This window comes from Chelonoidis abingdonii, chromosome 3 (assembly GCF_003597395.2).
Source record: "Chelonoidis abingdonii isolate Lonesome George chromosome 3, CheloAbing_2.0, whole genome shotgun sequence".
Taxonomy (NCBI): domain Eukaryota; kingdom Metazoa; phylum Chordata; order Testudines; family Testudinidae; genus Chelonoidis; species Chelonoidis abingdonii.
In genome coordinates this window covers 106,632,229-106,652,375 of record NC_133771.1, presented here as the reverse complement: position 1 = coordinate 106,652,375, position 20,147 = coordinate 106,632,229, and the positions used below count along the sequence as shown (strand labels likewise).

The window sequence follows — 20,147 nt, the reverse complement described above, 5'->3', positions numbered from 1 at the left end:
CTCCTTGAATTTTGAGGGCATAATGGGTTTTGATTCAGCAAGAGCCTGTTTTATTGTTCTGCTTTGGATGCTGCCATAATCTCACATGGTCAGCCATCTAGTCGGGAAGTTTAACATGGGAATGGGAGCCTTCAAACTCTCCCACAGAATTGGCATTTGACTTTGAGCAAGTCATTTAACGTTTCTGTGTCTCGGTTTCCCCATCTTTGAAATGTATATACTAACACTTGACTTTGTAAAGGCCTTTGAGATCCTTGGATGAAAAACATCTAAGTGAAAATGGGATTAGCAGTGTTCTGTAAAATTCTAGTGAAACCTTCACCTGCATGAATTTCAAGCAATACATCATGCATCTGAACTGTGGATAGGTTTTCCCACCATTAACTCCCTGGCAGCCCATTTAACCTGTTGGTTTGGCTATTTCATATGTAAGTGTCTGGTACCAGAGTAGCCAGGACTCCTGAGTTCAACCCCTATTTTGCTGTGAGACCCTGAGCAATTTTCTTAACCTCTCTATGTATCAGTTTGCACATCAGTAACTTGTGGTTAATAATGTTTACCTATATTTGTAAAATGCTTTGTGATCTCCAAATGGAAAGTGCTAAGATTATACTGCACCATTCCTAGGCATTCATTTGGCTGGCAATCAGGAACCTCCCCAGCATTTTAACAGTGAAGTTGTAGCCATGTCAGTCCCAGGATATTAGAGAGATGAGGTGGGACAACAGAAGCTAGTCCAAAAAAAGATATTACCTCACCCATCTTGTTTCTCTATCATTTTAACAGTCAATCTCTTCAGAAAACTATTCAAAACACTATTCAGATTAGCATGTAGCTGATTCTCATTACCACGTTCTGTCTAGCAAATTTTTCTTGAATAGAATATTCTACTGCTTTATTAAGCTGTAAGGTATGGAAGATCAATGAGTAATATTCAGCTAGCCAGAGCAGGGAAGGGTTATGTTCAGCTCACCACAGATATATGGATTAGTGTCAAATTGAGGATGATGTATCAGTCACAGCATAGTCAGAAGAATTCCAGACCTGCTTTATCTAGTTCCTCCAATATAAATGTCTTCTGTAAAAACAAACAAAAAAGCACTACAGATTTTTTTGTGGGGTGGAGAAGAGGGAGAAACAACAATGAGGTGATCTGTTGCAGAACTTTCAGCATTAATTCGGAGAGCGGCTTACTTTCAAATATGGGTTCTTGGTATCGAGTAAAGATGGCAACACATCCCTTATGTGTAAGGATAGTGGTATTATGCATGTTGTGTGCTTTGCACACTTATTAAGCATGTTGGTCAATTACATGTCTGTAGGATGTCTGTGCTTTGTTAAACCCTTCCGCTTTCCATACCTGAATGGGTGGGAAGTTTTAATCAAGCTTGAGAGCTAGGGGAAAGGACTAAGGGCCCTCTGAAGCTAAGTTATTGGGTTCAGTACAAAAGTAACTGGATGAAATTCTATGGCCTGTTTATACAGGTCAGATTAGATGACCCAACGGTTCCTTTTGGTATTAAAATCTATGAATCTATGAAAGCTAAGGCCAGAATTTCCAAACTTGGATACCCAAGTTACGCACAAATCTATTTTCAGGCATTTACACAAAAGTAGCCTGGTTTCCAAGGGCCCACAGCTCCTATTAGAACCAATGAAAATCAGACAACTTTTATTTAGGTCTCCATTATTCTTTTTGTGTTTAGGTGTCAAACTTAACAAATCCAAGTTTGAACATCTTAGCCTAATTAAAGTCCTACAGAGAAAAATCCTCAGTAGTTAGTGCAAGAACAGGACAGAGGGTTAGAATCAGAAAGTAAAAGAAAGGAAGCCCACAGTACAGATTTGTATAGATGGATCTCTTTGTTTTTATGTGTGTATATGAAACTTTTTTTGTTTTTCAGAAGTTTTAATTCTTTGTGGTGATAAAACAGCATGGAAAAAGCACTCGCTTAGAGGTCTGCCATACTGTGAGTGATGGTGATGCCATCAATTAACAGTGCTATCTAAGTACTGAACATGATGGCAGGTAGGTGGTAAGGTTGTGTGAATGCACCATACTTCAGCTGTGGAGTTCAAGTCCTTCCTTGAGTCACAAGCAAAAAAAGAGTTTGATAGCCTTATCCTTTATATTGCCTATGTATGTCATCATGGTTGGTAGTCCCTGTGAAGAAGCACAGTAGTAGATATATTGACAAGGCAAAAAGAACAGGAGTACTTGTGTCACCTTAGAGACTAACAAATTTATTTGAGCATAAGCTTTTATGGGCTACAGACCGCTTCATTGGATGCATGCAGTGGAAAATACAGTAGGAAGATATATATATACACAGAGAACATGAAACAATGGGTGTTACCATACACACTCTGATGAAGTGGGCTGTAGCCCACGAAAGCTTATGCTCAAATAAATTTGTTAGTCTCTAAGGTGCCACAAGTACTCCTGTTCTTTTTGCGGATACAGACTAATACAGCTGCTACTCTGAAAATTGACAGGGAAGAAACTTGTATAGTAGCTGCCAGCAGTAGGCTTGCCTGAAGCTAGTCTCACGATCATTAACAATACATTATTCACAAAGCTTTTAACTGTGGCATATGAGAAGCATACTCTCTCAAGTCCAGAGGATCTTAGTTCAGACACTAGAAGAGAAAGAAGATGGCCTAGTAATCAAGCCATCAGACTGAGCCTCTAGAAACCTATGTTCAATTCCTGGTTCTGCGGCAGATTTCTTATCTGACCTTTGGCCCAGATTTTTAAAGGTATTTAGGCATTGCTGCACTCAGCATTGCAAAGGAGTCCAGATCTCATTTTTAAAGGGATTTAGGCATGAAGGAGTCAAAATCTCATTGCCAGACAGTGGAACTTAGGTTCTTAAATGCTTCCCTACCTCACAGGAATGTTGTGTGGTGCTCGGATTTATTCTTGCTCTGTAAGTAGATAGACAGTAGGAAAAATCTTCCCAAAACCTGAGCTTCATCAGAATGTGTTACAATATGTTATAATGCCATAACCTTCATGTATGAAGCTTCTGGAATAGCCATATGTGATGCTGATACCAGTTTTGATAACTTCTTCTACCTATCTGAAGGGACTCCTTAGTGCCCACACAAGAATACATAGGTTGGCTACATTGTTTGATCCACTTGCCTGGGACAGAAGTAACACTCCTTCCTTCCTATACAAGAGACCAAATTCCTCTGCTCTCAGTTACTGTAGTCTAAATCTGGAGAAACTGTTCTTGGTCACACTGATATATAACTGGTGTAACACCACTGAAGTCAATGGCCCAGTGTAACCAAAAGTATATCTACACTGCAATGCAAGACCCGTGGCACAGCCATGGCTAGCCCAGGTCAGCTGACTCAAGCTCACAGGGCTTGGGCTGAGAGGCTGAAAATTGCAGTGTAGCTCTTTGGGATTGGGCTGGAGCCCAGGCTCTGAAACCCTGCAAGGAGTAGGGATGGTTTCAGAGCCTCAGTTCCAGGCTGAGTCCAAACATCTCCACTGCAATTTCTAGCCAAGCAACCTGAGCCATCACAGTCCAAATCAGCTGACCCTGGCTCTGAGACTTGATGCTCCAGGCTTTTTTATTGCAGTGTAGATGTACCCCAAGAAGCAAAATTGATCTGTATTGTGGATCACTGGAAGGATATTCTGATAAATAAAATACTGTGTTTCATGTATTCATCATCTCCCTTCCTTCCTCCCAAATGGCCTGTTACTTTTCCTGAAAGAGAATCTTCTAGAAATTTCAAGGAATAAAAAAGTGACAAGTGTAAGAGTAGAGAGCATCAAAAAGGGATAAATTCAGCCTGTCTTTATTCCTATATTCTGCTAGAGACAGAGAAAATCCAAGGTGTACTGTCAAGTGAAGAGTCCACTATATCTACCTCTAGCAAAAATTACTCTTCTTTCTCTGATTTGCTCACTAACGCATTTAGTCAGAACTCAACTTCTGTGTTGCTGGAGGGCTTACAGGCCTAAAGGGATATCTTTCTTTTAAGATAACGCTATACAATAGCAATGATAGGTTTTTGTGTGTACATAAAAGACACTGAGATACCATGGTAACAGACACCCTATGAAACCCTAGACTGGCAGATAAGCGGGTAGACAGACAAATAGACAGCTAGATTAGATTAGCTATCATTTGTATTTTAGCATATATGTATCAAATGAAAGGTGAAAGAGAAAATTCTTTAGCCTCATAGCCCTAGCAGAAAAGGTCTATCATACATCTCTGTTAATATTTTTCAAATGCAGCTGCTGATAAATATGAACAGAAAAACCTAAGTGTCAGATTTGCATAATTATACATGGTGCACTACTTATTCTTCAGAACATACTACATGTCAGTTGCTCATCTAAGGACTTGTCTACACTGGCAATTTACAGAGCTGCAACTTTCTCGCTCAGGGTTGTGAAAAAACACCCCCCTGAGCACGGCAAGATTCAGTGCTATAAAGTGCCCCTCGTGGAGATGTTTTTTTTACAGTGCTGTGAGAGCCCTCTCCCAGCGTTGAGCCGCAACCACACAAGGCATGTTAAAGCGCTGCCGCATTGCCAGTGTAGACTAGCCCTTAGGCTGTGTTTGGACTAAGAGGAGAGAAAAGATAATTCTTGGCATAATTAAGAATCTTTATTTCTTCTGACAATCCTCCTTTTATCACCTGTCCATCTTTATACTCTTTTTGTCTCTTTACTATAGTAGTGGTCTTGAATTCTGCTAAGACTAACTTCTCCCCAACCACAGGCCATTATTACAGGGTCATAATGGGACTAATTTATTCAGATATCACTCGCCCAACCCACTTTTATTGGGGAGGGAAGGGGTGACATTAAGCAGATCAGGTTATACAGTAGTGTATAGACTTTTGTAATCCAGCCAGGGCAACTCATAGTAAACCATACAGAGCAGCTCTTTCTACAGCCCTCTCTTTCTTATTGCTAGTGGGTGAATTATCAACAATAGTCTACCATCAGGGTAAAGCTCATCTGTGCAGAAGACAGAACTTTCTAGTGAGCTAGTCTGAGACTGTGGAATGAACTATCTCTGGAACTAAGGAGGACAAACCTCATCATCTTGCACTCCAAATTCCAGGCACTGTTCCTCAACGTTATCTTCTCTAACATATACATATAGAAAGCAGTCTGTACATTTAAAAAAAATCCTACCAATACAAAACACTACATTGAACTCACAATTCTTCCCCCCGGGAAAAGATGGGAAAAAGAATGGCCCATGTGTGAAGGACGTCAAATCACTTTTTGCACTACTGGAAGACATTCACATACTGTGGTGATGAGGGCAGCATAATAATCTATATAGAATAGAATAGAACCAGTATACTGCAATTTAAATGGAAGTTAGAGACATCATTTAGCAACTGTTTTAACTACAGGTCTGTGTATCTAAAAGGCAGTAATTTTTGACTGCTTTCTACAAAGAAGGGAATTGCTTTTCTCTCAATATGGCATTTCATCACTTTACGATTCTGTGAGTGTAATCCTTTGGCATTACAGCCTCTTATTGACAGTGCAGTAAACATGCTCTGAGAGTAGCAGAAACGTGAAATAAAAAATAGACAAAATTTATGTTTGATAGAACACAACACTGAAATCAATTGGTGGTGTTCCATCCAGTCAGCTCAATAGGAGTTTCAACCAATGACCTCTCTGTCAAAAAGATGTCCAGTACTCTTTTGACAGCATCCTAAATCTCCTGAGTTTAAACAGCTGTTGGGGTTATTATGAAAGCCATTATATAATCCTATCTACTTGCAGCAACTTGACATCATTTGCAGGGGGCAGCCTGAAGTGCTGGACTGAGTTTTGGTTGCTGCACGTGAAACTAAATTATAAGGGCAGAGATGAGAGTGTGTTCAGTAGGGACTTACAGTAAGCAGATTAAAACTTTCAGCTTTTACTTCAGAGAGGAGAGGGTAATAGAAGTGCAATCTCTGCTTGTAGTGTCCAGAGCCAATGATATTAATGTAATTGAAGATCAAGACAGACCAAGGCCTAGACTCTATCTCTGTGCAGTTAACACATAGGGCATGATATTGCAGAAAATATCTGCAGAATTTTGCACTGTCTCTGTCACAGAAGGTCAAACTATTCTAGGTACAATTCAATCAAGCTGCTTAGAACCTAATAACAAAGGACATGATTCATCAAGGTAGACAACACATATGTAAGCAGAGTCAGGATGAGCTCTACCCTGACATCTGGTGGAAAGAATTTCAGAGAGTGTATTTGCATAGGCACACCTACCCTCTCCCAGGTTGCTGAGCTGTGGGACTGTTTTGTGACAGAAATGACTCAACCTCAGTTGGGTGGTACTTGCTAGACAAGGGACATGGGTTCCAAAACCCAGTGAATTGAGAGAGGCTGGGGGCAAGTATCTGTGCCTGGTGGTGCAGCCGCCTTGTGGAGCCAAGAAGCACCAGTTCCTTCCCCTCCTCTCTCCACTGTGGAATGTCAGAATTGACTTTTTTATTCCCTTAAGATTCTATACACAGGTTACTGAGCTGAACTCACTTTGGGCTAATGGTGCACTAGCGCTGGGGCTCCCCTACTATGAACTGAGATCACTAAAGAGCTGAAATTACTGAGCTAAGAGCACTGAGTACTGTGCTAACTAGTGGGGGAGAGCCTGAAGCTATACTGCAGAACAGAGCAGCTGGCGGAGTGGAGCAGTTTGTGGGGATGGCTGGAGCGGATCACGGGACATCTGGTGGAGCAGAGCGGCTGGCAGAGCGGAGTAGCTGTGGGACGGGCGGAGCGGCCCACAGAGCGAGCGGAGCTGAGCAGTTTGCAGGGACAACCGGAGCAGCTCACGGGGCAGCTGGTGGAACGGAGCAGCTGGTGGAGCGTAGCAGTTTGTGAGGACGGCTGGAGGAGCAGAGTGGAGCAGCTGGTAAAGCAGGGTAGTTCATGGAGAAGGCGGGAAGCAGAACCTACGGAGAGGCAAGGCAGTTGGCCCCGGACCACGTAAGGTGCCCCTTTCACCCAGGCTGGGGGGAGGGACCTCTGCAGATAGACTCTCGAACTTTGGGGCTGCCTGACCCAGGACAGAGACTTTTGGATTGTGGGACTTTTGGGACTGTGGGTGATTTGGGGGTTGTTGGACTCAAGAGCCCAGGGAAAAGGACACAGCCCAATTTCCTGGGGTGGGTTTTTGCTCACAGTTTGGTCTAGGAACTCTAGTTGAGGTGTTTTCCCAATTTAGTGCTTGTTGTTTATTTCATGTAATTAAACCTTTTCTGCTACACCGAGACTCTGTGCTTGCGAGAGGGGAAACATTGCCTCTTTGAGGAACCCAGGGGTGTGTGTAAGATTTTCCCAGGTCACTGGGTGGGGGCTCGAGCTGGTTTGGCATTGGTTATTGAAACAGAAGCCCTGGATACTGAACCCGGCCCTTGTTGCTGCCAAATTCAGAGGGGCAGAAGGGTTACACATACCTCATTTGAATCCCTTTCTGAACTGGGGTTTAAATGGCGAGGGAGTTGCACAGCAGCTCAGGGAGAGGAAAGGTCAATGTTTTTACTAGCATCATTCCCAGGAGCCAAGTTGTCATATTGACTGGGTGGAGGCTGTGAGCTTCCCTGGGAAAAGGGGAGTCAAAGACAGGATGACCATGACTAACCAGCATTAAGTAGTAGCTACATTAGGGGCAGGGGTGAAAATAACTTAAAGGACCTACCAGGACGCTGGAGTCCTGAGCGGGGGCATGGCCTCAGTGGGAAGAGGTGGGGCCTTTCAAGATTTAAAGGCCCTAGGGCTCCAGCTGTGGCTGGGAGCCCCAGGGCCTTTACATCACCCCGGAGCTCCCAGCTGCAGAGGCGGCTGGGAGCCCCGGGGCTCAGGGGTGAATTAAAGGGCCCAGGGCTCCCCGCAGCAGCAGGAGCACTGGGCCCTTTAAATCCCTGCCAGAGCCTGGCTGCCAGAGCTCTGGCGGGGATTTAAAGGGCCCGGGGCTCCCTGCAGCGGCTAGAGCATTGGGCCCTTTAAATCCCCGCCCACACCCAGCTGCCAGAGCTCCAGCAGGGATTTAAAGGGCCCAGGGCTCCCTGCAGTGGCAGGAGCCCTGGGCCCGTTAAATCACTGCTGCGGAAGCCGGTCCAGTCTGGCACGGCGTACTGGATCTTGCCGCTATGCCGTGCTGGACTGTACCAGCTTACTTTCACCTCTGATTAGGGGAAACAGCCCTCTAAATAGTGAGCATCCTCTAAGGCAGGGGGGTCTCATGACAAAATTTTTGATGGCCTCAGAGTGCAGCCACCAACTCTTGCTGGTTAGGCAGACAAGGTGCATACAGGAGCTATAGGAAGAGTAGAAGCTACTGCTTCATCCCTCACCCCCATCACTGCCTAGGATATCGTCGTGGCCACAAAAGAGTTGCTGGTGGCCACATATGGCCACCACAGTGGCTGCATTGGAGAAATGCTGCTCTAAGGTGAGAAGTCTATATAGCTTCCACATATGCTTCCAACAGCTGCAGAGGATGCTTTCATGTGCATAGGTCCCTTGTCCAAAGCCAGGAAACAGTTCTTGTTTAAATGTAAACTGTGTGTTCATTCAGTGGGACAAATTGCATCACATTCTTATTGTATTTAAATTGTGCACCAGTTAAGCGATGTAATAGTGGGATGCTATCACTGTTACCCTTGTCCTCTGCTTCCTTCTCCCTTCTTTTGATTGCTAAACCTATTTGTTATGCCTTCTTTTCAAATAAGATTACAGTCGCTTTAGAGACTGTGTCTTGCTATATGTTTTAGAGAGCTCGGTACAATGAGGTCCCAGTCCTGATCCTCACCTTTAGACATGACAATAACAACAACAATATTCCTTTGACATTTTGACATGAGATACACTTATTTGAAAAAGTCCTGTTTTATGACATGCTTATAATTTAACATTACAGTCAAATCAAATCAATTGTATTTCTGCTGTTAATTAAGTAATCCATTTTTTTATCTGACAATTCTGCAAATACGAAAACATTAGCACCTTACTCGTTAAAATGAATATTATATTAGTTCAGGAGTCTTAATTCACTATTTGTCATAAGCTTTCAGGCCCTCAGATGGAGGTGATATATAAGTGTGAGGCATTATTATTTTTATTTGTCTCTTTTGCATTATCTAGTTTGTAGCAAGTACATTCCTACACAGCAACTAGCCACCCAGCCACCCACCCAGCCTGGTCCGTGCTAAGGGAATGAGGCTTGCAGGGCTATGGCGGCAAGGTGGGAGAGTCTCAGAGCTCAGGCTGCAGCCCAGGCCTGGAAGTCTACACAGCAATGAAACAGCCCCGCAGCCCGAGCCCCGGAAGCCTGAGTTGGCTGGCACAGGCTAGATGCAGGTTTTTCTTTGCTGTGTAGACATATCCTGAGGCTAAAAAACCAGAAGAGAAACAAAAGGAACCGTACAGTTACTTTTTAAAAATCTTATGATTCCTAAATCAATCTCAGGATTTTACAGGGACCAGACTACTGATTTTTGACTGCCTGGGGTTGGGAATGCTGTGTAAATTATAAAAAATAACAATTCCTCTCATATAGGTGACTGTGCATATTCCTACATACAGTTCAAGACTTTTGCGATGGAAATATAATTTTAAAATAGGTATAGGCAGAAGATTAGACAGATCTTTTAAAATGAGGAAAGGATTAATTGTGTTGGAAACTAAATATAGGGACATGTCTATCTAATATTATTCTATTGGACCCATCACTATGCCATCTGAGCAGGGGGCGTGGCAATCTGTTGATTTTGTTTCTCTATGAGTTATTTTCCTTTGGGATTAAGCCAAAATTGAAGACATAAGGTAAAAATCAGTGCATGATAAGACAGCTCTAAACCTTCACTGAGTCCTCAATGAAAACGATCTACTAAATAAAGAGAAACAAATGTGTCTCTTCCTCGGCTTTAAGGAATACGGCTTCCCAGTTCGCAAATCTGCCATGTTACATGTACAGATTACCATTGGGGATTGATTATAGCAGTATTTAAATATCCCACACTAGCCATGCTGTATGGTTTTTCTTCCACTGGAGAAAACATGATCGCCCCCTACTGGCCATATGCCAATAACGCAGCGATGCAATTGTGCTAAAGAACACGCTGGCGACTCTTGTCTGCAGACCGGGGACATGTGCCTATTGTGTGCGCAGGGAGAGGCAGCGAGGGAGGAAAAGACACCTCAATAGGCTACAACTGGGCAACAGACATGGGGGGAGGGAGAGCCCGATATATCTCTCTCTTTCCTGTTCGGAAGTATTTAGATGCCAGGATTGGACAGGGGGCGCCTGCTCCATCCGTCCGCTATCCGGTGGGCAGGGAACGCCAGTCTCAACAACTCCACTCTGTTCTTTTAAACGATAAGGCCAGGAGTCCATCTGTCTCCTCCTGCTGCAGAAAGAGGATGGAAGTGGGGGAAGGGAGGTGTCCCACCAAGCCAAAGAGCCTGGCCCCTGTTCCTTTTCCGTCCCGACGGCGACTCCTCTTCTTTACTCTTTGATCGTTTAGACAGGCAGCCAACATGCAAACAGTGGAGGGCGGGCAGCAAACTCTCGCCCCTTGGACATGGAGCCTGTGTGTGCTTTCTGCGGGCTGCGGGACTGGCCGCGGGGAATTCGCCCCGGGTGACTGCTGCTGACAGGTCAATTACAGCAGAAGACCTGCATTTCTAGTTGCCGCACTGGTTTGTAATAAACTGGTGTTTACTATAACTCTCAAGGTTGTGTTGCAACGGGGCAGAGTGTACGGCGTGGCCAATGTTGAACTCTACTGATCTCTATGTAAATCACCTTGAATATGGGGTTCATAAACTGGGCAGTGCCAGCGAGCAAAATCAGCCGCTACTTTCTCACCACTTCCCTTCAGCTCCAGGCCGGCCAAGGAGGGGAGGTTATTCGGGATTATAGCAATACATAAGAACCCAGCCAGAGCATCAGAGCCCTGTTTCAAACCTACTATGGTGGGATCTTAAGAGGGGGAGAGTGAAATGAGAGGCAAAGAAGAGAAGGCTTCATTAAGAGGTTGGTTTAATTTTAAAATTGTTACAATCTCGTTCTGGCTTGTCTAAGGCTCTGAGAAAAAATCTTTACTGGTAACAATGACATTCCTTGTGGGGAGCAGCGGAGGATGAGTACCTGACATTTGATAAGGACTTTAATTACCTTTTTACCAAAAGAGGAAGAAGACCTGAAAACCAGGGTGGGACAACAGTGACTGAACCGAGGCTGCAATTCCAGCTTTGTTGCTCTTTAACTGGGGTGGCATGAGGCGGGGGTCTGCGGGGAACCAGTGAGAGAGCAATCCTGACAACGAGTGTTTGCAAGCGAGCGGCTGCTGCAGCCAAGCAGGAACAGGGGGAAGGCGCTCGAGAGCCGCGGTGCAGCCAGGACAGGCTTGACAAGAGACCCTGGCAGAGGTGTCTCAGGGAAAGCCTGTGTGGGCGCTGGGGTGGGGCAAGGACGGGGCCAGGGGGACTGAGAGAGGGTGCTGCGGGTTGCAGCAATGGCATGTGGCGGGAGGAATGCTTCTCCGCCGTGTTAGCAAACGATTGACGCTTGCGATGTTGCCTTGCTCGGATTAGTCCAGAAGAGGCGGTTTTGCAACCCAGCTAGGCAAAGCAAGGAGTGGAAGAAACCGGAGCTCGGAGGAACTGAGCAGAACTGCCCCAGCTCTGCGACCCCGCCTTTCCCCAAAGCCAGCTGTGGCTTTGGCGTGACTGTTTCCTCTCGTTCCGAAAGCCCTTTACACGCTAGGAGAGGAGACCCAATTTCAGGTTCCCGGATCTGTCTGGGTAAGGGTGTGGGGAGCCCTTCTAGAGACACGTGAGGCTGGGGACACGGCCGGCAGCAACTCCTTCATTCTCTGCCTTCAAACTTCTTATCCAGCACTGTGCTGTCTTTGAAAGACTTGCCGCGTATGGATGGCACAATTTTCCAACCCGGGCCATTCGTTTTACCATTACCTCTCAACTCTCTTTAAACCGAATTGCAGTCTCAATTAGAGAACTGCACAGCTTGATTTGATGTAACCCTCTGCTCCCTCCTGCCCTTGCTTGGTGCTAGGTCTCTCTCTCTTAGAGAGTACTTAGAGACAGGAATCAAAGAGCTGTAGGGGCATGCCGGCCAATGGTGATGTGTGTGAGGGGGAGGATGCACACACGGGGGGCAAAATAATGGGGGGGTATGTTGCAGCTTACTCATATTACAAGCTGAAGTACCTGTACAAAGAATCCTGCTGTGATGGAAAGTCCCACACGCCTCTGATGCGCAGTATAACTTGACGGGGGCGGGGGGCGGATTTCACAATTTTGAGGATACTTCTTCAAAACTGCAATGAATGAACTGAATCGGGATGTGGCCCGCCGCAGCTAGCCCTGAAACGGAGTTCTCTTCCCCACCACGCTTTCCCAATCCCGCAAGACTGTCAGTCACCCTCTCAAGTGCACTCAGCACCCCCCAGCAAACTGTATGTGCACCTCCATGAACTCCACACCCCTGCCCCCCTTTCCCTTCTTCCCCCCTCCTCTCCCGAGCCGTAGGGGGTTGCGTCTTTCGTTGGTTGTTTCCCTCGGCGGCCCAAAGCATTAAAAAGCATTTTCTGTAACGTCCCGGCCGGGATCCGGGCAATGTGCACAAGGGGCATGTGTTTGTTCTCCTGAAAGCCGGGCAGGAAATCTTGTTCTCCTGAGTCATTGCGGCTCCTTCAAGGAAACGTCAGAGTTTCTTATCGCCCTTCACCCCAGGCAGCAGCTCAAACTGCTGCTGCTGCCGAAAGACATTCTCCTCCGCACAGGGCAAAACAAGCCACAGTCCCATAGCGAAAAACAGCTCAGGCTGGAGGAGTTGACCGCGCAGGAGAAAGGGAGTTTTTGCTTCTAACTGGGCTTGGTAAGAAGCTCCGATCCTTCCCCTTTCAATGTGTTGCTGTAACTAGGGGTGGGATGGGGGTTAGTTACATGAGGGGTGCATCCAGGTGGCTCTCCCCATTAATTGGATGGTGTGACCCGAGTGACATAGAATGACAACAGCTGACTGATCTCCCGCCGTAGAGACAAAAGGCCCCCTTTAAAGTTGTTTGCTTTGAGCGATGAGGTGCCAACATTTATTTGCAAGCTGTGGACAGGAACATTCTTTTGCCTCCCCCTATTGAAATGCATTGGGCGCAACGCAATAGACGTGAGCCACAAGTATCCGCTGACTCCAACGGTTCACTCGCAGAACTTTTTGAAGAGAAAAACAAACGGGCCAGGGCATAACACACAGTAACCTTGTTCCAGTAACTTGATTTAGTTGTGTTTGGTCCTGCTTTGAGCGGGGGGTTCGACTAGATGACCTCCCGGAGGTCCCTTCCAACCCTGATATTCTATGATGGTACCTAGATGCCGTCCCCAGAGCTAGCTAGTGCATGCTTTGTAACTGAAGAAGGCCATAGAAAAGCTAGGGCTGGAACACAAACGTTTTGCATCCTTTTTAAAGCTACCAACTTCTCATTTTTGTTACAATTCAAAGCCTCATGGAAATGGATGCAGGAGAAAAGGGACAGGCACCTGGTGCTGCGCCGTTCGAGCCAGCCCGGTGCATGCTTGTATTTGTGTGTGCAGCGGCGCGGAAGAATATCTGCCGCTTTCCCCCTGGGGCTGGGCACTTTATTGTACTGCATGGCGATGCACACCCCTGGAATGCCGCCGCGTCCGGGCCCCCGCTGCAGAGCGTTCTGCTTCCTGCCGGCCGGCTCCTTCCCCGGCTCTTTCGAACGTCAAAGAAGCCAGGCCGGGCGGGGCAGCGCCAGGGGCCGGGCGCCAGCTGAACGAGTCAAAGCAGTTCTGGGCGCCTGGAAGCCAGACTCACTCTTCCGCAGTGTTGTTCTTAGTTGGCTCCTCCCTCTCCTCCCCCCTCGGCGAGGTCTCTATATAAACCCTGTCAGCGAGCCCGGCTGCAGAATTGCAGTGATCCGTCACACTCCCCTGGACTAACTCATTCATCAGCTTGGATTATTCTTCACTAACCCACATTTTAGCTCCGAAATGACAGTTAGAGCCGAAGCTTCTGGACCCACATTAACGTATTCCAAGATGAGGGGAGTTGTTGCAATACTCATCGGTGAGTCTGAAGAAGAAAGATGGGGGTGACCATGTCTCTCCTCTGGGGGTACAGATATTTTGGACGGCATCGTTAATTTGAACCGGAAAGTCAGAACAAAGTATCTGATTCTCTTTTTTAAAAAAACGACGTGATATCCTATCGTAACGCTTTTCTTCTTATTTGCAGCTTTCATGAAACAGAGGCGAATGGGTCTAAATGACTTCATTCAAAAAATAGCCACCAACTCCTACCCGTGCAAGCAGTAAGTAGCAGCAGTTTTGTACATATCGATCTGAAAATCGATACTTGCATTTTAATGATGGAAAGATTTATGTATTAATGATTGTCACAACAGAATTTTGTTCTTATAATATTATTAGTTATATAACAAACTTTACCGAGTTTAGTTAGCATAGATAAAACCAGAGAGCATGGGGTTATTTTTAGTTTCTAAAGACCCACCCGTCCCATCGCTCACCTTTAAGTACAGAACAAACATTTTGAGTTTTTGCACAAGTTTGTTCCTTTTTCCTGTTTCATTTTAGTTCTGAAATGAATAGACAGTCTCCAGTAGTCTGCCAAACTGAAACTTATTCTTGATAAGTAGAATGGTTGCATGCCCCCTAGAGGTGAGATGTATCTGCCTGTTGCACAGGTCAACTGTTCCAATAATATACTCTCTAATCTTTGCAGCCCTGAAGTTCAGTCTATTTTGAATATCTCCCAGCCTGAAGAGCCTGAACTTATGAATGCTAATCCTTCGCCTCCAGTAAGTAGTCTTCATTGTGTGAAGTATCAGAGGGGTAGCCGTGTGAGTCTGGATCTGTAAAAAGTGACAAAGAGTCCTTTGGCACCTTATAGACCAATACTTCTGTTAGTCTATAAGGTGCCACAGGACTCTTTGTCACTTTTCATTGTGTGAATCATTTTCAGTAATAGAAGCATGTTTAAAAATAGCTTTTCTGTGAATTAGCAATGTAACATGTCCCTTTTAGTTCAGTTCACAGTGCAGTAATGTAACTTCAAAAAGGAGTTACCAATTTAGAATAAAACCCTTACCTTTTCTGTATGAAAGAAGTCCATGCTTTTTAAATGTTATTTCATATCAGCTAAATACGGAAAGCAGCCAAGCGTTCAATGAGATTTTAAAGTAAGGCACATAGTTCTCATAATTTGTCATTTGAAGTGGTACAAAACAGTTTAATGTAATCTGATGCTAACTTTTGGGGAAAAAGACTATTTAATGTACCCAACTAAAGTTTTATCTTGAAATCCATGATTAGATTTATATAAAAACCCTTTGTGGTCAAGAATTTCCAATAAACATCTTTTAACAAATGTATTTTGTAAAATTACAGCCCAGCCCATCACAGCAGATCAATCTTGGTCCATCATCCAACCCACATGCCACACCATCAGATTTTCATTTCTTAAAGGTTATTGGAAAAGGAAGTTTTGGAAAGGTACGTTCTACTTCTTTCCACCTTAATTTGGTCTGTTAGCTGCTATTGCATTGCATGTAGTTGTTTAAGGGATGGGGTTATAGCCAGTCTGCTTTAGTAACAAGAGTGTCAAAATTTCTACATATGTTCTCCCAGTGCTTCACTGTCAGGAGGGCGCTTCACAGCTTTGAAGAGGAAGTTGCTTGCCCTGAAGGGGATAGGTGGGGCAGAGTGCTTTAGTTAAGGAGAGCAAGTGCAAGGATGATTAATTGGGGTTGATCCTTTATGCAGGAGTGGGGGTAGGGTAGCTTTTGAAACCAGGAGAATCAGCCATAAAAAAAACAAACAAAACCTTTGAAGTTGATATGCACGGCTTTTCTGGCTGGCATTTTGCTGATAATGCTGGATGTTGCTAGCAAAGTGCTTCCACATGCAGCTCGTAGCATAGAGTGGTAATACCACTCAGTGGTAGCATAAAGGGCTTTGGCTATAGTCTCACCCAGCTGTGTTTATATTCTGTTCGGTATTCCAACATATTTAAAGTAATGGGATTTTTAACCACTTTCAGGTTCTCCTTGCAAGGCATAAGGCAGAAGAAGAATTCTATGCTGTTAAAGTACTGCAGAAGAAAGCAATCCTGAAAAAGAAGGAGGTAAGCATCGCCTTGTTCACAATACAGCAATGCAGCTACCAAATTTAGTTAATTACTACAAGTTAGCAAACTTTGTAACTAAATACTGATTTCCTCTCCCCCCCCCCCGCGCCCCCATTTCTAGGAGAAACACATAATGTCAGAGCGCAATGTCCTGCTGAAAAATGTGAAACACCCTTTCCTGGTTGGGCTCCACTTTTCTTTCCAGACTGCAGACAAATTGTATTTTGTCCTTGACTACATCAATGGTGGAGAGGTAAGCCGTAAGTGAATGAAATAATTCCTAACGTGCATAGTGATATTATGGATCTTTCTTTTTTTAAAAAAATGAAAAAAAAAAGTTCCAAGGGGAAAAGTTATTAGATTTAGCATCATCCGCCTGCCAGGTTTCAAACTGCTAGAGGATCATTAGGCCATTTCCTGCTATTGTTCTTTTTAGCTATATATGTCAAGTCTAATTAAATGCATTGTTAACCGGCTTTGGAACCATTTACAGAACTTATTCTTTCTGTCTCCTGCAGTTATTCTACCATCTCCAGAGGGAACGTTGCTTCCTGGAGCCAAGAGCACGGTTTTATGCTGCTGAAATAGCCAGTGCACTGGGTTACTTGCACTCTTTGAACATAGTTTATCGGTAAGCAATGTCTAATTCGGCTTAGGCATGATTATAAATGTGCATATTTTGTACCTTATATGTGGAAAGTAGATTTCAGTATATATTAGTTTAAAACATCTAGTTTCTAAATACTTGATCTGAATTTAAAGGCTTGCAAAATCTATACATATGCTCACAGAATACTAAGAATACTTTTTAACCGAGAAGAACTAACATTTCTGTTAATTCTGTTGCTACAGGGACTTGAAGCCAGAGAACATCTTGCTAGATTCTCAGGGGCATATTATCTTGACTGACTTTGGACTCTGCAAAGAGAACATAGAACACAATGGCACTACCTCCACGTTTTGTGGCACACCTGAGGTATGCTTAGTTCTGATTTCTGAAATGGTTGATGTTTGTCTATAAACTGTATGATAAGAGTAGATGAAACAACAGGAAATATGCACACCTGATGGAGAGTTACAATGGAATAGATAAGTGGGAGAAAGTAAGATTCTTAAAATGATAGCTTTCTGGTGAAGAATGATCCCTATGCAATGGGAACTGCTCTCAAGCTAGCTGTTGTGTATATAAATGACACTTTACCTATAGGAGGCTTTTCTTGTAGTTCAAGAACATAGGTTTGTTTGGTGTGGTTTTAGTTTCTGTCTTAAGATTCTTCTGCCTCTGGCTAATATTATGGTTCTGGTTCTTCTATTTAACAGTACCTTGCTCCTGAAGTTCTTCATAAGCAGCCCTACGACAGGACGGTTGATTGGTGGTGCCTTGGAGCAGTTTTGTATGAGATGCTTTATGGACTGGTAAGTAACAGATATTTTAGTTGCCCGTGTATAGCTTTCTGTAGTCCTTACAGGAAAACATTTTTATACTTCAGTCATTCCGCACTTATTACCTATACTTGTGGCTTCAGTTAAGATGATGAGCCTGACCAATGTCCTCTGCTGCCCTCATCCTCATTGAGAATTCTGTATATGGATTAAGGGCAGCATGTGGCATTAAGACAACAATAGCTTGTGTTATTACAGTAGAATGCATATATGCGTAATTTTATTAAGCACTTATAGACTTATTTATCTTTTTATTTCTTTCTCACAGCCCCCCTTCTACAGCAGGAACACAGCAGAAATGTATGACAATATCTTGAACAAACCCCTGCAACTGAAACCAAATATTACCAATTCTGCTAGACACCTTCTGGAAGGCCTGTTACAAAAGGATAGGACAAAGAGAGTTGGTGCTAAGGAGGACTTCGTAAGTACAACTTTGTAGTTCCTGTGTATGGTACAAGAAATAATTAGATCACACCACTCTTATTCAATTACTCTTGTCTGAATTAATCTAATTTTTCTTTAACAGATGGAGATTAAGAATCACATCTTCTTCTCCCCAATTAACTGGGATGATCTCATTAATAAGAAGATTACACCTCCTTTTAACCCAAATGTGGTAAGTATCACATCTCATTATAGAATGTAGAGAGGGCTTTTTGCCCCTTACATCAGGGTGTGGCCCAAAGGCCATCTGCAGCTGGCTAAACTGTAGTTATACTTTTTTCTCTAACTAAAAGTCTATCGTTTTTCTCCTTATCCCCTTTAAATAGTTGGATAGTAAAATCTAGCACTTAGATTGGCTCTACATAAACATTGGTTATTCTCGATCACACTTGTGAACTCACTTCTTACTGATTTTATAAATGGGGAAACTAAGACAGAAATTAAATAACTGCACCAAAACAGAATTTCTGTTTTGTCAAATTACAATATTGGTTATTTAGATAAAGCTTTTTGATTAAATGCGGTCTACTACTGCAAGTTGCCAAGGTACCCCTGCATAAACTGCAGTATAGGAGAGTGGAGTGATTATTTTGTTTTGCTTTTATTGCATGGAGCTAGTTGGAGGGCAATACACTGAAAATGAATCAGCTTGTTCTTAGTGAGACCATATGCAGCAAGATGCAAAAAAAAATCAATCTAAAATTGGCCAAGCATGTTAAACAGTGAGTCTGAGGTGATAACACTCTGAGTCCCTTACAAGAGTTTTCACATTTTGAAGTGATCTGTGAAATCATGAAAAAATGGAGATTGGGGACTAAACACTCCTTTTCTTTTTTTTTTTTATTTTCCACAGAGTGGTCCGAGTGATCTGCGACACTTTGACCCTGAGTTTACAGATGAGCCCGTCCCCAGTTCCATTGGCCAATCTTCAGACAGTATCCTCATTACTGCTAGCGCCCAGGAAGCTGCGGAAGCCTTTCTGGGCTTTTCATATGCCCCACCCATGGATTCTTTCCTGTGAACATTGGTTTTCCTTTCTTCTTGGTTTTTAATTATTATATTGGCCTTCTGGCTGAGCTGCCAGTTGACCAGTCATCTTGAAACAGAATTTGCACATCTCCACCATGGCAGCTTTGCAGCCTTAATTTCAACTACCCTGTTTGTTGGAAGCTTTTTTTTTTTGAACAGCACATAACTCCTCTAAACCAAGCTTACAAGCATTTTGATTTGTTCTTCCCCCAAAGTGGTGCTATCTCCTTGGGAAAGAACATTAGAAGTGACTCTTGCCATAGCCTGTTATGGTAGATTGTAGGAATAATAACCTGCTGTTTGGAAATAATGTTCTGAAAAGCCTTGCCTGGAGACCTGGATGTGACGAGGATTTTATGAAATGTGCCTTTTTTTCTGATGAGATCAAGTTAAGCTCCAAACTTTTCCTGTTGCAGAGTGTTTCGCAGTTCAGTTATGTGGGTTTACTGTGTGAACAAATGGTATGAGTGTGATATGCATACTACAGAGGGACTTAGTTTAAAGCATCAGTGTGACACTTGCAGGACACTACAATGTGGGGCATTGTTTGTTTCTTCCATATTTGGAAGATAATTAAGTGTAGAATTTGATTTTGTTTTGTAAATATACAGTTAACTAACATTATTGAAATGGGCTCACAATTAATTATATCCAAATGCTTGAAGAAAGCATTGCTGCTATCAAAAGTTTCTATTTTTAGAAAGGTTTTTATGGACCAAAATGCCCCAGCTGCAGTTGGTCAAAGCTGTTGATTCATTTCTTGTTTGTTTTTTTAAAATTGTCATCTGTAAAGTGGGCATTATTGAGGGGGGGGGTGAGGGAATGTTGTATTGTATGTATTGTAAAGAAAAAGAAAAGTCTGTACATTCAGCTGAAACTCTAGATGTATATTTAAACTTACTGCCTGGCTTGTAATGTACACCATCATTGTAATGTAATTAACATGGTTATGTACTTTTTTTTTTTTTTTTTTTTTTGACCGCCGAACCCATTGGTTTGCAGTAAAATCTTGAACATTTCTGTAAA

At 43.6% G+C, this 20,147-nt stretch overlaps 1 protein-coding gene and 1 long non-coding RNA gene across 5 annotated transcripts in view; one reads left to right on the top strand and one right to left on the bottom strand.

Annotated features, from left to right (window-relative positions):
• The window catches only part of LOC142046577 (uncharacterized), a 21,379-nt gene extending 10,119 nt beyond the window's left edge, over positions 1-11,260 (bottom strand). The window contains exons 1-3 of one of the 2 annotated variants that reach the window (XR_012655547.1): positions 11,187-11,260; positions 7,465-7,608; positions 3,035-5,322 (exon numbers count right to left, since the gene is read on the bottom strand). This is a non-coding gene — a long non-coding RNA (uncharacterized LOC142046577). Of the gene's footprint in view, positions 1-3,034; positions 5,323-7,464; positions 7,609-11,186 lie in introns of those variants that run through there. The other variant, XR_012655546.1, reaches the window with a different exon arrangement.
• Positions 10,378-20,147, top strand: SGK1 (serum/glucocorticoid regulated kinase 1). 3 transcript variants are annotated; one of them, XM_075063966.1, is made up of 13 exons: positions 12,256-12,911; positions 13,533-14,123; positions 14,292-14,367; positions 14,799-14,874; positions 15,464-15,568; positions 16,116-16,199; positions 16,324-16,455; positions 16,721-16,833; positions 17,055-17,178; positions 17,523-17,618; positions 17,914-18,069; positions 18,175-18,264; positions 18,946-20,147. In XM_075063966.1, exons 2-13 carry the CDS (start codon positions 14,048-14,050, stop codon positions 19,111-19,113), a joined length of 1,296 nt encoding a protein of 431 aa, XP_074920067.1. In that variant the 5' UTR covers positions 12,256-12,911; positions 13,533-14,047; the 3' UTR covers positions 19,114-20,147. The 3 variants fall into 3 exon arrangements, with proteins under 3 accessions (XP_032641075.1, XP_032641074.1, XP_074920067.1); XM_032785184.2 differs by lacking the exon at positions 13,533-14,123 and having other exon boundaries at positions 10,378-12,911; XM_032785183.2 differs by lacking the exons at positions 12,256-12,911; positions 13,533-14,123 and adding an exon at positions 10,411-11,045.

Excerpts from the sequence above, each read along its gene's own strand:
- SGK1 (XM_075063966.1), top strand. The coding sequence starts at position 14,048 with ATGACAGTTAGAGCCGAAGCTTCTGGACCCACATTAACGTATTCCAAG. Across the intron at positions 16,200-16,323 it reads CAATCCTGAAAAAGAAGGAG|GAGAAACACATAATGTCAGA; the intron begins GTAAGCATCGCC and ends CCCCATTTCTAG. Across the intron at positions 17,179-17,522 it reads CGTTTTGTGGCACACCTGAG|TACCTTGCTCCTGAAGTTCT; the intron begins GTATGCTTAGTT and ends TCTATTTAACAG.